The sequence below is a fragment of the Natator depressus genome, chromosome 17 (assembly GCF_965152275.1).
Source record: "Natator depressus isolate rNatDep1 chromosome 17, rNatDep2.hap1, whole genome shotgun sequence".
Classification (NCBI taxonomy): Eukaryota; Metazoa; Chordata; order Testudines; family Cheloniidae; genus Natator; species Natator depressus.
Window position 1 is genome coordinate 14,674,688 of NC_134250.1, and position 18,231 is coordinate 14,692,918.

General features: G+C 39.5%; 1 protein-coding gene across 5 annotated transcripts in view; it reads right to left on the minus strand.

The window, feature by feature from the left end:
- The window catches only part of AUTS2 (activator of transcription and developmental regulator AUTS2), a 968,366-nt gene that overhangs the window by 695,914 nt on the left and 254,221 nt on the right, over positions 1-18,231 (minus strand). For all 5 annotated transcript variants that reach the window (XM_074974906.1, XM_074974908.1, XM_074974909.1 and 2 more), the window contains exon 2: positions 16,558-16,767. In XM_074974906.1, coding sequence (XP_074831007.1) covers positions 16,558-16,767 — 210 coding nt within the window. The remainder of the gene's footprint in view (positions 1-16,557; positions 16,768-18,231) is intronic.

The window sequence follows — 18,231 nt, forward strand, 5'->3', positions numbered from 1 at the left end:
AATAATACCACACAGTAATAATTACACCAAAGTGTATTGTTATTATAAAGTAGAAAGTTTGAGCAGGTCATTTTCAATATTTATTATGCAGTACAGTACAGGTTCATTTAAAACATTGCCAGCACAAGTCTTAATGTAGAAAATATCTTTTCATCAACAAAACTTTGTGATTATTATCGGGAAACACTAGACTAAATTTTACTGCAAATCTAGCAACAATAGCATTTTATAATTAGATAGCCCCTTTCATCCATATGTGTTAATTTGTAAGTATACCGTATTTACAAATAAGGTAGCATCATGCCAGTGTCTTACATCAGCTTCCCAATTAATCGCATGCCACTCAACAGCATTTATTTTTCATAGGTATTATACAGTCTGTTCCAATGGCTAAGCTGCTTTGCCTTGTACAATATTTCTATTAATACACCACCACCCTGTAGAACCTTCCATCTGAGGTTCCAAACGCTTTACAAATTAATTTACTAAGCCCTCTCTGCACCTGATTGGCAGATGAGTGCTTTCTTATTAACCCCAATTTAAAAGTTGAGGTGCAGAGGGGCTAAATGTCTTTCACACAGTCACAGCACACATTAGTATGTGGCAGAGCCAAAACAGACTGCAGGTGTCCTAACTTCCAGTTTCCGTGCTATTGCCACTGCACTACGCTGTCACCCTTGGGGGAGGCATGTCGAACTTGGCTTCCAACTCTCTGTCTTACTTGGCCCTGAATACATTGCAGGGAAATTCTTAGATGACAAAACGTTCTTCAGTTTATAGGTTACCTCCAGGAACATTTTGTGTAACTCTCTGTAGTCAATTTTAACTTCACTGAATAATCAGAATTACAACAGAAAATAATTTGGCCCCATGAACAGAAGTCAGCCCAGTCTAAAATCCCAGACCTGAACACACCTGATATTAAGGATAGTTGAAAACTGATGCACGGGTACGGGTTATGTGGGATGAAACAAAGCCTTGGTTCTTAATACCTTCTACCTAGATCAAGTTTGGACTGCATGCCTAAATGTTGAGGCACTGGAGCATTCACAGTTACAAGGACCATTCTCTTTTTGATAGAGGCATATCGCTTCTGTTTAGTATCAATGGGAGCTGACACAATTAACATGGGATTTAAAAAAAATTGATGCAAAGAATAAAATATTATACAGATTAAAAAATTTTCCCAATGAGAAAATATTCTACTATGAAACCTAAATTTAAGTATCCAGTATAAAAAGAATCCTGTCACGGTCTCTTTCAAAAACAAAGCCCAGAGCACCTGCTGTTTTATTATTTTCTTAAACATCGGAGCTATTTTCCTTCACCTACCAAACCCTACTGAACAAGTTCTATAATTAACATCAAAGCAGTCTGAAAGCTGCTTGACGTGTTAAAAGCCTGTAAAGAAGTAGGAAGCAATAAGGTGGTTTACAAGAGTAGAACATGTATTGGGAGAAGGGGGATAACTATAAAACATTAAACAGACTGATTGGCAATTATAATAGAATTCCCATTTTTATTAGAACTGTATACTTTTGTCACTTCATTTTTAAAATTTGCAATATAAGACTCATTTGGTCTGTAAGACCAGAATAAACCAATTTGAATTTGATTTAACTTATTATTTTTCAAAACCTTCCCTGAATTAAAGGAATGCTTTGTGGCAAGATTAAAAAGATATCCTGGATTTGTTGTCTGTCGTTTAAATGTTTGCATTTTCAGATTATTGGCAAATTACTGTCAAGAAAGGCAAGGCAACTGTAGAGAAGCTAAATTAATTCTTTGTATCAGTCTTCACTGCAGAGGATGAGGGAAATTCCCACAGCCGAGCCATTCCTTTTAGATGACAAATCTGAGGAGCTGTCCCAGATTGAGGTGTCAAGATGGTATTCATCCAAGAGTTCTAAAAGGAACTCAACTATGAAATTGCAGAACTAACAACTGTGGTATGTAACCGCTTGCTTAAATCAGACTCTGTACCAGATGAGTGGAAGATAGCTAACGTAATGCTGATTTTTTTTTAAAAAAGTCTCCTGAGGCCGTCTTGGCAATTACAGGCTGGTAAGCCTAACTTCAGTACCAGGCAGCCTGGTTGAAAGTATAGTAAAGAACAAAATTATCAGACACATAGATGAACACAATACACTGGGGAAGAGTGAACACAGCTTTTGTAAAGGGAAATCATGCTTCACCAATCTACTACAGGTTCCTTAAGGGACTCAAACAAACATGTGGACAAGGGTGATCTGGTGAATACAGTGTATTTGGACTTTCAGAAAGCCTTTGAAAAGGACCTCAACAAAGCTCTTAAGCAAAGTCAGCAGTCATGGTAAGAGGGAAGGTGTCTCATGGATCAATAACTGTTTAAAAGATAGGAAACAAGGACAGGAATGAATAATCAGTTTTGAGAGTGGAGAGAGGTAAATAGTGAGGTCCGCCAGGATCTGCCATGGGACCAATGCTATTCGACTTATTCATAAGTGATCTGGAAAAGGGGGTAAACAATGAGGTGACAAAGTTCTCAGACAATACAAAATTACTCAAGATAGTTAAGTCCAAAGCTGACTATGAAGAGTTACAAAGGGATGTCACAAAATTGGGTGACTGGGCAACCAAATGCCAGATAAAATTCAGTGTTGATAAATACAAAGTCATGCATGCTGGAAAACATAATCCCAACTACCCATACAAAATGATGGGAGTCTAAATTAGTTGTTACCACTCAAGAAAGATCTTGGATTCATTAGATCTCTGAACACATCTGCTGAACATGCAGCAGCAATCAAAAAAGCTAAAATACGTTAGGAACCATTAGGAAAGGGATAAGTAATAAGACAGAAAATATTGTAAAGACACTATATAAATCCATGGTGAACCCAAACCCTGAATACTACTTGCAATTCTGGTCGTCCCATATCAAAAGAAGATATTAGAATTGGGAAAAGAAGAGAGAAGGGCAACAAAAAAGATCACAGGTATGGAAAGGTTCCCATATGAGGAGAGATGAGAAGAAAGTCTGGGACTGTTCATCTTGGAAGAGACACTGCTCAGGGGGGGATATCATAGACGTCTATATAATCACGAATCACGGGGAGAATGTGAATAAGGAAGTGTTATGTGAAGGGATAAACACCACAAGAACCAGGGGTCAACATGAAATTAATAGACAACAGATTTAAAAACAAACAAAAGGAAGTACTTCTTCACACAATGCATGGTCAACCTGTGGAACTCACTGCCAAGGGATGTTGGGAAGGCCAAAAGTATAACTGGGTTCAAAAAAATAAGACAAGTTCCTGGAGGATACGTCCATCAATAGCTATGAGCCCAGAGGGTCCAGGACCCGCCACCCATGCCCTGGGTGTCCCTAAGCCACTGACTGCCAGAAGCTGGAACTGGACGACAAGGGACGGATCACTGGATAATTTCCCTATTCTATTTATTCCCTCCGAGGCATCCGACACTTGCCACTGTTGGAAGACAGAATACTGGGCTAGATGGACCATTGGTCTGACCCAGTATGGCCATTCGTATGTTCTTAAATTCACTTGCTTTACTGGACATTTTATTTAGTTAAATGGGTACTGTCCACTTGATATCTAGTCTCTTTATATAAACTGCTAAAACTACTGACATCCTAGGTTACTGTTTTTTCTTTAAAAATTGCATTTTTCTATTTACTTTTTTTATTCTCTTCTCCTGATGTGAGAAAGACCCACACAGAGAACAGGAGAAATTAATGAAGGTCCCAATCCTCCAAAGACTTAAGCAAGTGAGTAATTTTCCACATGTAATTCTACTGACAAGAGCCATAATTCAGGAAAGGATCCCTATTCAGGAAAGCACAGGAGAAGAAACATTAATTTCAGGTGTAAGTGCTTTCCTGAATAGGGATGGGCTTAAGGAGTGCTTTTATGCTTCCATGAATCAGGCCCTGTGTGTGTATTACCACCCATCATCTTAAATCTTCGCAGAATATGGGTAACTGTGAAATTAACTAATGTGCAGAAGTGCTGACACGTACCAAGTAAATAAACAATGGGGAAAAAAACATTTCTCTCTCAGCTTGTCCAGCTATCAGAGGTGCTGGAACAATTTTTATAGCATGGATGAGAACCAAACTGTAAACCCGGGATATGATGGAAACCACCCTCAAGCCAGGCGGTGCGGCAGCACCAACGCCAGAATCTTCGATGGCACTTTTAACAGTACTAGACAAACTTTCAGGCAAAAGTGATGTTTGTCAGTTGTGAGTATACCTTTTAATACTCGATTAAAATACTAAACTTCCATTCATTCTATCACAGGGCTGTTATGCAGTGTTAAGAAAAATTACCATTAAAAATGGAGTAATGTAGCTCTCCATTTTTCTTCCAGTGTCATTCACTATCCGTTCTAGGGAGACACTAATTTTCACTCACATGAACTCCCAAGGGCCTTAATTTTTTAACAGAGAAAATTGCTCTGGAGGAAAGATCATGTGGGTTAGGCCAAAATACGAAGACTAGGTTGTTGGATTACTGCTGCATACTTCTATGTAGTAGTCGTCAGAGGGGCTCCACTGGGTCACAATGTCCCTAGGGAGTGGTAAGGACTGTAATGGGTGCAGGTATAAAAATTAGCCGTGGGTAAGCATCTGTTAAGTTTTGCCCATTTTTCACTCAAATATTGGCCCCTTTTCCAGTGAAAAGAAGCCCACTCCTCTATGAAAATGGGATGGAGGGAGTGGGGGCATCTATGTTCAAAGCTGGAAATTTAGAATTTCTTTTTGTATTTAAACGCTGCAGGAATTCAATCATCATTTTGTTAAATTCTAAAGAAAAAGGGAAACTTGAGGGGCGTGAAGTTGTCCGAATTAAAGAAAAGCCTCCTTCGCGATTCTGGGGAAATTGTCAGCAGAACTTTAGAACAGGGTGCATTGCTCACTATTTCTGCCAGGTCCTAAAAATCAGAATGTTTGAAGCAAGAGGAAATAATCGTTCTGATGCTTTTTTTTTTTTGGGTGCATTTTCCTTAGAGAATGGAGATAAGAGCCTTGCTTGTAACGGGTCAAGAAGGCTGGAGATACGTCAGTTATTTCCTCAACAAAGGCATGACATTTTTCATAAGGGCAATATGTCCAAGCCTTGAAATAAAGACAGAATTCTAAAACTGGCAACAACGGTCACTTCCATGTTCACAGTCAGAATACAGTTAAATGCAGTAACCCCTCAGCCAGAGCGATGACATCACAAAGCAATAAAGAAAGCGTAATGCTAGACTGAGGTAACGGGCATTCATATACCCATTTACTCTTGATTCTAATGAAGCTAAACTAGAAAGCAGCTGTTAATACCGATGTACTGGAAGGGATAAGCCTCTGAAACGTATAGTTTAGGCCTCTGTTCATCTGTGGGGTTGTTTTCTGAGGAAGCCAGACCCATAATTCTGGGGGACGTGGATGAGGAGGCTTTGATGTTCAGTGTCAGGAATATGAAAATGGTTCTGTGGTGTTTGGGTTACATTCTATCTTAACTCATGCACTATTTGGTATCTTACCCTCCATTTACTCATACCAACAAGAACGCCCTGTAAAGAAACCAGAACTATATTTTTTCTCCTATTAGAGAAGAGCTTAGGTAGATAGTATATGCTCAAAAAATTATAATTTCAGTTCCCTGGTTTTGTAGATGCCAACACTCAAGATATACCATTGCATTTTATGTCAATGTTGAAATATGGTGTTCTCATTAATGTTCCTCTTTTCAGATATTCAGGGTTCCTATTCTACGCATTTGTTTGCAACAAACATTGAAATAAAATGGTCTCCCTGTTGAAAAGCATCATGTTTGACTACCTCAGAAGGTGTAGTATGGGAATATTGCATTTTAAAAAAACTTGATGCCACTAGGTGGAAGGTTTTTTTTGAACTAAAACAAGTGATATTACATTTAATTTGTAATGGGAAACAAGCTTCTGAATAGTTGTAATGAAGTAATTTCAACTCCAGTCCTCAGCTGCGTAAAGTTTCATTTTGTGGACCCAGGAAAAAATTAGCAGGCTGAATTACGAGACTGCCAGTTGATACCTAGGGAAATCTGCAGGTCATGGGTTGCGACTTTCCTTAAATCAAAATAAAAACCTCTTTTATGAAAGCATGACGACGATATTATCATCCTTCCTAAACTTCAGATTCAAGAATTCTTTAGGAAAGAAGCCAGAGGCTAGTTCATCTCCAAGCACCTCAATAAGGATTAATTTTTGCTTTGTTCCTTATTGGTAGTATTCTTAGGAGCTTTAAAGACACCAAATCAATAGCACTGGCCATATGAAATATAGTTAATCTCCCATTGCGATACATTTAATCATATCTGCTTGCAATTCAGTTTCAGTGCCAAGAGTTTAGAAAAAGGGTGGTCAACTAGGGCATGACAATGGTCAATGGACAATGGGCCTCCCTGGTCAATACACAATTAAGACAATCTTACAAACAATTCGCTGGGAAGCCCATTGTCCATTTCCCCTGATAGTGTTCTACAGATAATACATCAGACTCTGCAAGGTACTGGCCACCCTAAACTCCTATTGAAGTCAATGGAAGTTTAAGGGTACTTTCGTAATGCATAACGCAGTAACATAATGGTCAAAAGAGCTTAAGGCCAGACTTTCAAGTGCTCAGTGTCCGCATCTGGGGCCAGATTTCTAAAGCAGCCCCACACCCATTATGGCTACAATTTCAACTGAGCTCGAAAACTGGTGCACCCATTTTGATGCTTAAATGGGAACTGAGAGCTCTTAAAAATTTGGCTCCATTTCTGGGTGTTGAGTGCTTCTGAAAATTCCAGCCATATCACATTATATACTCAAAACACCTTATAGGGATTATCTAAACCTCATGACATTTCTGCAAGATACCTTGGGTAAGAATTATCTCCATTTTATAGAAGTGGACACTGGGACAGAAACGTGAAGAGACCTCCCCCAAGCCACACTGAGTCAATGGAAGAATCAGGTACACAACTCAGAGGCCTTATATCTGCCAACATAGGTCTTCTTCAAAACCATACTGCTTTCCAAGCAGCAACGATAATATGGTCAATTAAAAAAGGACAGATGAACCTCCTTCTATCGTTACGAATTACAGCTGGTAGGACACGCACACAAATGCTACGAATTATACCTGATAGGTCACGCACAGTTCGAATCTAGGCTGAGGCACATAAACAAAGTCCACAACTACAGAGTTCCCAAAAGACACCAAGTTTATTACGCTCGAGCATGGTGCCCCCTTGCTAGCCAGGAGGGGACCCCGAATACAGATTATACAAAGGTTACATACTTTTTAGCAAAGCATGTTGCCCTCATGCATCGGAAACCTTAGCCAATAAACAAACCCTTTTCTTATCTACCACCTATCCCTGCTTGGTGCATTCCTCGTGCTAAACTAGTATGTTAATTACACAGCATGGTCCTAAAGCCATGCATTAGTAACTTTTATTATCAGGATGGGAGGCCTCACATCAAAGGCCAGGAGATAGGGAGTTTAGGGACTGACAAAGAACAGATACCAGGAGTCAAGGCAGGCTGGAGACAAGGAGGAGGATTTTCACAGGAATGCAGTATCTAAGGAACACTCCTCCTGGTGCATGATGTGCTTGCTTTTAGACAATGGTGGGCCCCAAACCAAAATGGAGTCACATGTGCTAACTTTTCCTTAACACTATAGCACTGGGACAGGGAGACTTCATTTCTTTCAAGTCCTTAGTAAACACGCTCCCTGAGAATACTAAAAATGGGTTCATATCACAGAGTTCAGATCTAGCTGTGAGTTTTTGACACCCTAACTTTTTGTCCCATTTCTAGATATGGCCCACCATGCTACAGGGCCTATGATCTGAAGCACACCACAAATGAAATTGTATCAAGAGACCTAGTTCCACCATCATCCACGCCTTTAAGCACACTTGCGGGGGCATGTGAAATTATTCATCTACACTATGAAAGAGACCCATCTTGTTCACCAGGGTGGGAGACAACCATGTCGTAAGCAGGTTCTCAACCACAGTTAATCATCATCTAGATGGGGCCCTATCCTGAACTTTTTACAATATACAGTTGCCTAAATTGGAGCCTGCAGATCGATCCAGACAATTCACATGGACTTTCAATGGAAGCTGAGAGTCTGATTCCTAATGCACTTCTCTAGAGATTGGTAGCAAAATATTTACGAGCTTGATGGTGTGGCTTTAATGGGCAGACATTTTCTAGTTTGCTTATGGTCCAAGAGCCAGTACTGAGCTATAGCTCCCTGTCTTTTAAACACATGTATGCTCATTAACTGGTAAAGGCAGTGTGTGGGGGTAGAGGGGAATGTGTCCATTTCTTCCCAGTTTCATTAGTGCTGAGGGAAACGTTTATCACAGAGCAGCCATTTTGAGTCGATGGCACTTCCCAGTATTTGTTTTAACCTATTTAGCAGCAATAGCCTTAGTAATCAATTTGGCTCACAATTACTATTTCAAAAGCAGCCTCATATGCAAATGAAGGGGGGCGGGAAAGCACTTTACATAGCTATATGTATATATAACAAAAGCACTTTACATAGCATATATATAAAAACAGCAACATTGCCAGATGGTATAATACTGAACAGAATTAATTTCACACATGATGTTTTCAAGGTGTTAGAACATGTCACAGCTTCTGTTAATAAAATATCTCCCTTTCCCCTCCTCCTTTTAAACTAAGAAAATGCTACATTCCCACTAGGCCATATTTTACATTACATGTGTTTTCAATTCTGATAAGGGCAGCTGATTGCTTGCAAACCTAATTACAGTCAAATGAAAGTCTCTCAGAACCATCATTAGCAATTAGGACCTGCCAGATTTGCAGTGTATCATTTAGAGAGGTATAATTCAATTGCTCATTGAAAAATTGCAGGTGAAACTGGTGATTATAAAGGGGGAAAAGCCTGCAACACGTCACTGCAGGCAAATCTTCAATAAAGTGGCAGCTTCTATGAACAGTTGATCAATGATTGCAGGTGTTTGCTTCAGCACGCCACAAAGCACAGCTCATCACGTTGCTTGGAAAATGTTAGCTGCATCCTGTCATCTCTTGCCTGGCTTAGTGAATGGTTCTGGATTTCACAGTGTGTCGATGTGCGTGTGTTTTTAAAAAGGAAGCCAAAGGGCCTTTCCAGGAACTTTATTAAATCTGTGTGGATGTGCAAAGCAGAACAATAGGTGCATGCAGCAATTCATAATTCTTCAGTGCTTTTCACAGAATACCAAAGTCCCCTTTTATGCCCAATGAGCTCAATTATATGTTATTAGGCCCCAGCAGTTGTTTGGATGCTTTTCAGCAGCTGGATGCCTTCACGACATACTGGAAATGGGGACTGTGGGTTAAGTGCAGCTGAAATTTCTGTGACCTCTGCTCAGAAGCAAACCATTCACCATCACAAAACCTGCTTGTACTTCAGCACAGTTGGTCACAAATGGTAATTTCCAAGAGGGAAGTTAGAATGGAGAAGAAATAATAGTGGAGTTTACACATGCACAGACACAGAGCGTGTGTGTGTAAAATAAAAGATGATCCCTTTCAAAGGAATAGTGATCAGCAGAGCAATAAAAGCCAAACCAACTACTCAACAACACTGCAATGACACAATGACGAGGGACGGGATAATGCTGAATACAGCAAAGTTTCCAGCCTGCTCAAATAAGGCATCTCACACGAAGAGGCTCTCCTTTTAAGACCCCTTCCACACCCATGCTACTGCACAACTTGTACTGACAAATGGGCCATTCTTTTCAGTATTTGGCCCCATATAGATTCTTCTACACCCCTACCCCACAACTGCACCCTTCACCTACTGCCTAGTCCTCCTCCCATTCAGAAATTCTTCCTCCTTAATCCCAACCATCTGCAAAGTACACCTTAAATCTTAAAATAGATTTAGCCTTCTATTATCTCCCTCTCCCATTATGTTATTACGTCCAAATGATGTGTGTGCACAGCTCACTGTTACCTGTATGTTGTCTACTCCTTACCCTATAAAGTGGGTTTTAACTGCTGTAATCTAAATTTTGCACAATGAAAAAGTTGATTTTCCAAATGGTTAAGAAAAACTACATGCGAATGAAGCCTCCCAGCCTCACAAGAGTTGAAGCATATATATAAAAAGCCCCATGTGATGAAGTGTTTTAGAGATGGTGTTAATAAGGTGAACTGAGAAACAAAACCAAGTAAACAGTGCCCTGTCGTGAAATACAAAGCCAACAGGTACTGTATGCAGCTTCATTATAATAGTGTTCCCTTTATAACCTTGTTGCATGTGACATTCATTTTATTTTAACTTGTGATCACAACACAAAATATATGCCTTATAGGTTGCAACATCAAATAGTGAATCTGCTTTTTTAATTTAATAAAAATAGCTGTGCTCAGATTGATTAAATAAAACTACTACTTTCTTCTAAAAAGTAAAATATGCCAATTTGTATTAGGAGATTAAAGTACTACTGAATCATATTTCCTATGGGCCAAACACTGCCCATAGTTACAAGTTGGCTTGGAAGGCTTTTATGAGTAAATGTTAGTAAACATCAATTTCACTGTATACACACAAACCAATGAAAAAACTTTCCAGTGATGACAGACATTTACAGATAGGCAAAGAAAGAAAAATGCTACTTGAAAATTTATTAAGAGTTGGATTTAAGGATATTTACTTTGTGAATGTTGACGTGATGTTGACAATTTGTGCTTTAAGGTTATAAAACTTCAATTTTTGAATTTCAGCATCTACTGTCATTAAGTAATTATTGTCTGACTCCCCTCAGTTTCATCCATCCATAATTTCCTTCAACTGTGAAAATTTCAAACTGATAAAAATGGAAAATGTTATTATATGTTGAAATTATTTAAAATTTCGGCCAAGCCCAGTTACAAGCAGTACTACTCTCAAAGCACTCAGGGCCTGATTGTGTTGCCACTGAAGTCAAAGGCAAAACTCCCATTCATTTCACGAGTGCAAAATTAGACCCTCACTAGGGCAGAATCTGGCCTTCCGTGTATATCTTGTATTGCAAAAACATCTATTTCCTCACCTACAGTATACTCCAAGGTGCTTCTCTGATCTGCTGCTATTTTACAGTGGTGTAAGCCTATTGATTTCAATGGAATTACTCCTGATTTACACCAGTTAAGTGGAAGGAGAATCAGGATTTCACTGTTAAACATATGGTATATGTCTGCACACCATATATTGACATCCCCCATAATCTATACAAATGCATGGGTCTTCCCCCCCCGCACACACACATTCTTCGTGACACAAAGTCACGATTTTCAGCCAAAAACTTAAACCATTGTAGAGGGTTACATACAATACATACAGTTGCTTGTCTCAAAGCCCACCCACAATTTGATTTTCAATTAGCAGCTCTTGGAAAGGCAGTAATAAAAGCAGTTGCAAAGAGCACTCAGATGTCATTGAAAGACTGCAAACCCAAACTGTAAATAGCACATTGTAAATCGCTTGTCACCACTGTCAACTCTCGCTGGAATCACACAGCAAGTGACAATCAAACCCATCTGCTTAGCTCTCAGACCAATGCCATCACAAACCATACAGCTACTACCAAGGTCCTGTTCTCTCTCTATTACCTGTTATGTATAGTCTTGTTTCAGGGTGTGCAAGGAGCACTACTAACTACAAGCACAGATTAGAATGCAGAGCATGGCAACGGTTATTTCATCTTCTGCAGCAAAGATTTGTTGAACTACTGGAGCGCGCTAGTACCTTTACATCGGTGGAAAAACGAGCTGTGATTAAATCAGCAGAACAATTAATAGCAGCATGTTCTATTGTAAAGATGAAGTTGGTGGAGAGCACCCATAAAGATCAACCACAAAAATCACTTGCTTTTTGACTTTAGGTTCCCTGGACAATGGGGGCACCAGTCAAGGAGGTAAAGTATGTAATTCCTGAAAATAAAAAGACTTGGTAATGTCCAATGGATAAGGAGAAGGGGGACTAAGTGATTCATATACTGCGGCAACATTTAGTGGCTTCATAGAATGGAGTTTTTGAAGCATGAGCCCCAAACGGTGATATATTTATCATTTGTAGGTGCCTACTTCAGTAGCGTTTGTCTCTCTTCCTTCTCTTTCAGTTGATTGTCCCATCCCCATTAAAGCGGCTCTTCTCATCAGTCTCTCCATTACTCCTTTTATTCGTCTTCTGCTCCTATCACTTCTTTTTCAGACTGCCCATTCTTAACTGCCCATAAGCATTTGAAACGGAAATTCAAACCAGAGCATATATCAGAGGTATTGGTAAGTGTAACAGCCCCCTGCTACAGGTCACCCTCATGAATAGAAGGTAGGACCTTCAATTCTAATGCACAGGGCTCCACCACTGGAGCTAAAGGCGTAACAATGTTCGAGGAGTAGGAGCGTTAGACTCTTGTATTTTATAGAAAAAGAAAAGGAGTACTTGTGGCACCTTAGAGACTAACCAATTTATTCGAGCATGAGCTTTCGTGAGCTACAGCTCACTTCATCGGATGCATACTGTGGAAACTGCAGAAGACATTATATACACAGAGACCATGAAACAATACCTCCTCCCACCCCACTCTCCTGCTGGTAATAGCTTATCTAAAGTGATCAAGTTGGGCCATTTCCAGCACAAATCCAGGTTTTCTCACCCTCCGCCCCCCCCCTCCACAAACTCACTCTCCTGCTGGTAATAGCCCATCCAAAGTGACCACTCTCTTCACAATGTGTATGATAATCAAGGTGGGCCATTTCCTGCACAAACCCAGGTTCTCTCACCCCCTCGCCCACCTCCAAAAACCACACACACAAACTCACTCTCCTGCTGGTAATAGCCTATCCAAAGTGACCACTCTCCTTACAACGTGCAGACTAACACGGCTGTTACTCTGAAACCTTGTATTTTATGGGGAGCAACCACTAAAACTAGCGTGTTTTGTACTGCATGCTCTCAGGACCACACGCTATCAGGTCTCCATTACTGGAAAGAAGGCTACAGAACCTCCTACTAGAGATGATGGAGAAAGTAATAGGTAGGAAAATTATGGTCAGGAAACTAAAAATTTTTTTAAAAAAGATGGCTTATCTATTATCTGCAGTTGCCGACTCCCACTGAGTAAAAACAATGACAAGCTGACCCACACAACTATTTTTCACAAATGCAATTCTTTTGCTCACACTCTCCCTTCCACTTATTATACTAAGCACGAAAAACACTACTAGTTAAAAACCCGGGCATTTTTGAAACATGATAAATATTTTTATCCATTTTCTTACTTCAAAGTGTTTGCATTTAAAATCATTTGTCAAGCTAAAAAAATAATAAAAATAAAAACCACACAATCCAACAACAAATTTTAAGGAAATAAAGCCTAGAAGGTTGGAAAATATATTCTGAGGAGTCTTACATTTCCATATTGCCAAGTCAAGTCTCCTTCAGGCATGTAATATGTGTATTTACAAAAAGCAGAGTTCAAAAGTCCTTTTCCTAATAAAAAATTTTCACATTTTCTGGATTTTAATAAACCTGTAGGCACTATAACCTAGCTAGATAAATACCTGCATGAACACTGCAAGGTTTTCTTCCAAAAACTAATTAGCAGCCCTTATGATAGCTGACTTGAATGAAATCCATTTGATGAGAGCACTTCATCTTGTAAATCCTACATGTGAGAGTTACATTCAGCTGATAACAGATTTCACAGAAGCATGTCAGCCAGGCTGTTAACCACCACTGAAACAATGAACAATCTCAAGGTACGCAACACTTCCCAACAGGGCTGTACTGTAGCCAGAATTTCACTCCAACATGGGAGTGCAAGTGACGACATCAAGATTGTATCATTTTGCACCCATGTAACATGCACATCTGGGACAATTCAGCATTTCTTGTTGAAATGCAAGATAAATACATTTTACTAATGAACGCCCACACAAACAAAATAGCCCTAACAAAGCAGATCCCCCACAGCCCTTAGATTATCTTCTCACTAGTATGCCCATATCCTTACTTCTCTGCCAATTTTAAAATCAATGGGCCCTATTTCCTCTCATTCTGATGTGACCGTAATACTATTGACTTCAGTGGTGTGAATCACTCTCATCCAAAAACCCCAGGAGACCAGCTGACTGCTGGGAAAGGCCCCAGTGCTGGCTGGGGAAATTAGAATAAGGGTGTATGATTGTGAAGTGGTGCGGGAAGAGAGGATGCTTCATTAATACAGAAAACAAAACTGCATTTGGAACCTTTCCTTTGCCTAGTTTCTGTAAGTTGTTTACTACTTGCAGAAACACACACAAAAAAAAGAAGGAAAGATATGCAGGATTGAATGCCTCTGGGTAGGTCTTCTTAAATAAACTTTGCCATCTTTTCAATGACCCTTCTCTCTCAGTTTAAGCGCTAAAATCACCTCGATTTGTCAGCCCCTAAACTGCTTATGAGAGAGTGTTCTTATCTGAAGAGATGTACCTCGATCACATGCATTAATTGATATTGGGTAGGATACTTTATTCCTTCTCACTCTGTCTTTTCTCAATCTTATCCCTCTGGAATTAAGATCAGATTAACCAGCTAAAAGTGAAACCATTTTCCATGACATCTGTCAAGCTCAATAGCTTCCAAGTCAGTAGATATTTATCTTAAAAAAAAAAAACAAACACAAAAACAAACCACCACTTCACTACAACCTCATAAATAACCTCCATCAGCAGCTAGGCTGACTCTTTCATTGCTTAAGAGCCAAGTAGAAGGTTTGCATCTGATAATATGCGATAACATGGGAATCAAATGATGTAAGAAGTCAAATTTTATGAAGATGATGCACACTGTAGACACTTAAAATAACTAGATCCTCTTACAAGGATCAGAGTCAGAAATTGGTGTCAGAACATAGAAAATGCTTCTCTTCCTCTTCAATCCTTCAACGCACAATTTTAAGTCCCGACTGAGTTTTCAACTCTTCCTAATGAACAGCTCTGTAGTGGAAACTGCCGACTCAAATTTTAAGATAGCAATATTTACTCCAAACAACACAATTGCTGCATCAGCTTTATTAAAGACAACAATTCACCAACTTTCAAAATAAAAAAAATTAAAAAATAAAAGATAAAATAGTATGTATGCCGAACAGGCATTTTAAGTTGCCCTCTGTGCTGAAACACTCCTCTCTAACTACCTTAGCTCTAAACATTGTAAGTTTAAAAATACTGTAAATGATTTTTTAATCTATATTTACAACTTTGATTACTAAAAATGAATAAATAGTCAATTTACTTATTACTAACACTTTATTTACTCTTTGAGCTTCCCTCAGCTCAGACAATGAAAGTCACCTTTGCCTATAGTCATTTCCACTTTCAGGTTCTCAGTTCTGCATCATTTAGGTTGCAAACACTGCAAAGAAGGGCTTAGTCGTTTACTGTTTTCATTGGAATTAAAAACCAACAGGGAAAGAATTGTATTAATCTTAGGTAAAAGCTTGTTTTTAATCACAGGTAAGTTTAGGACAAATTTGAACTTGTATTGTCTCTTAACTCTGCCATTTTCCAGCTTGACAGCCTAATTAGCATGATATTTTTATACACAATATACGAAAGCATCCAAAGGATTAGCCTTCCATACATAACTGATAGAAATACAAAAGGATATATGAGGGAAATATATATTTCTCATCAAAAAAAGCTTTGGAAGGAAAGCTTCCAAATATCACACCTGACTCTAAGGTTTTTTTCTTTTTTACATAAGGAACAGACTTTTCTACAGATTGTTGAATTCTGAGCCCAAGTTGCCAGGCTCCAGCACTGTCATCCTGGATGCTGTGCACTCATTCATTTCCTCACCTGTGAGCCACAGCTACTGCCGTAAGAATAGCAATGTAAGATAGGTGTGAAGTTCTTGCTCAGGGGAATGGTGATTAGTAACCCAAAAGAGTACACACTAGTACCACAGACACTCTACAAATGAGCTCCTTGTACAGTAATCAGTCTTCCAGTTCCATTTGTCTTGATTAGTAGCTCCCCTTCTCACAATTACCTCACCTTGCCCTTGTTATTCAGAGGGAGTCTCATGCTTCTGTGTACAAAAGCTCAAGTGAACAGAAGCATATTCATACCACAGAGTCATCCTGATTACCGCTGGCTTCTCTGCTGCCCTGAGACGCTGCACTCCCCTGCCTTGCCAGTCTCACAGCCTGCCCAAGTGAGGCTCTGCAGGTTAAGAGAAGAACTTGCAGCCTCCTGCATTCTTGCTCCTCGCCTAGCACCTGGAGTCATTACACAGGTCTCCTTTCCTCACATTCCATCTAACATTCCCACACAGCGTACCTCTCCTCCTACCAGATAAGCTAGCTGTAAATGAAAAAGAAAACACCAGGTGGCCCAACAATAAGACAACCGGAAAGTTGTTAAAAGCAGCATAAGACCTGCCCAGATGTTGCATATTCCACATACTATACATGAAGTGAAGATATCCAACCCTTCCCCCCCAACAAATAACTTGTCTCCCACCTGTTTGAGCCCCTTCAGTAATTTCTTCCTTTTCCCAAGGTGTTGACAAAGATTGCGGTCATTTTCCCGGTCCGAGCTGTACTGGTGATGGTTAAGTCTGTGCTTTTTTGGATGGTACGAAAGCCCATTGGTAAGTGCTTCCCGTTTCTTCTTGGCCAGAGGGTTCTGGTGCTTTTCCACACGTTCCTGAGGCTTCAGTGCTACGTCCTTCTGCACAAGAGGGTAAAGAGAAGGGGGGAGAGAGAGGAGAAAGAAAATACAGAATTATTGGTTGTGGTACAGGCTGGGAAATGACTTTTCATGTTAAAAAACAAGCCCATTGCATTTGTGCAGCTCTACTTCACTGAAATAGACTGGGACAGATCCACAGGCTCTCTCTGTATCCAGCACAGTTCAGAGAAGGCACCACCAAGGAAGCAGTAAACGAACTTTGTGGGTTCATGATCATCAAGCCACCAACCACTGGTCCAGGAACAACTCAGGGAAGCCTCTGGGTTGCACAGGAGGAACTGCACTGACAATGTGCTGCAGAGAGAGTTTGTATATGTTGCGAATCTCCAGCTGGCTGACTGAACTGACTTTGGCAAGGCTGCTTTGAATCTCCACAGAAGTGCAAAGCAGCTTTAATTTGGATCTAATGGGTTCTCTCTCAACCAAAGAACTTTAAGTGTAGAATAAAATTGTAAGGCTACTGGAATTGAGGGTTCAGATACATCAAGTGTCATTACTCATTAAAATGTTACATGACTCACTCTCAGCACACACATATATACCCCCATCCAACCCTGTCTCTTGGCTTGAGTTCATCAGCACCAATATTTGCAAACACAACCCATTTACCAACTGCTTGTACATTTATTAAGTCATGTGCTTATAATGCTTAAATTAACAAACACCACGTTTTTTTAAAGCAGTCTCTAGACTTTCAAATTTCTTTAGGCACATTTATATTTGGGCCCAAAGCAAAACAAAGGCCTGATCCAAAGCCCATTGGAGTGAATGGGGGTCTTTGCAATTACTTCAGTGGGCTTTCAGTAAGGCCCACCTGAACCACCCACCCACACAAGTGTCTGGGGAAGTTTACATCTAGATCCAAACTTTGTAACTGGCCCCTACTGCTGCCATTTGCATGATCATCTCTTGGCTGTAGACACCCTCAGATCCTTGGTAATAATCAAATTTGGATGCAAATTTTGTGGCTCAAGCCCATCACTAATTGTTTCCCTATAAACTTTAGACTATATGAGCCTTTTATTTTTAAATAGGTTTGGAAAGATTAGTTTTTACAGTTAATGTTGAATTCACCAAACACGCACAAACCAACCAAAATATATATTTCCATCGACAATAATCTAAATTTAGAGACAAAGAAAGAAAAATTATAGTTGAGAACTTTTTATTAGAGTTTAATTTTAGGATTTTGTATGTTTTGACATTGACGTTGACAATTTGTGTTTTATTGTTAAAGCTTTAACTTTTTATATCTCAATGTCTAGTCATTAAATAATTGTCTGACCCTTCTCATTATCTCAATTGGATATAATTACCCACAGCCTTGAAAATATAAATAGATAAAAATAAATGCTTAAAAACAGATATCTGTCAAAATTAAAAAATAAAAATTGAATTCTGCCAAGTCTATTTAGACAACATAACACTGAGCATACTCTGCTA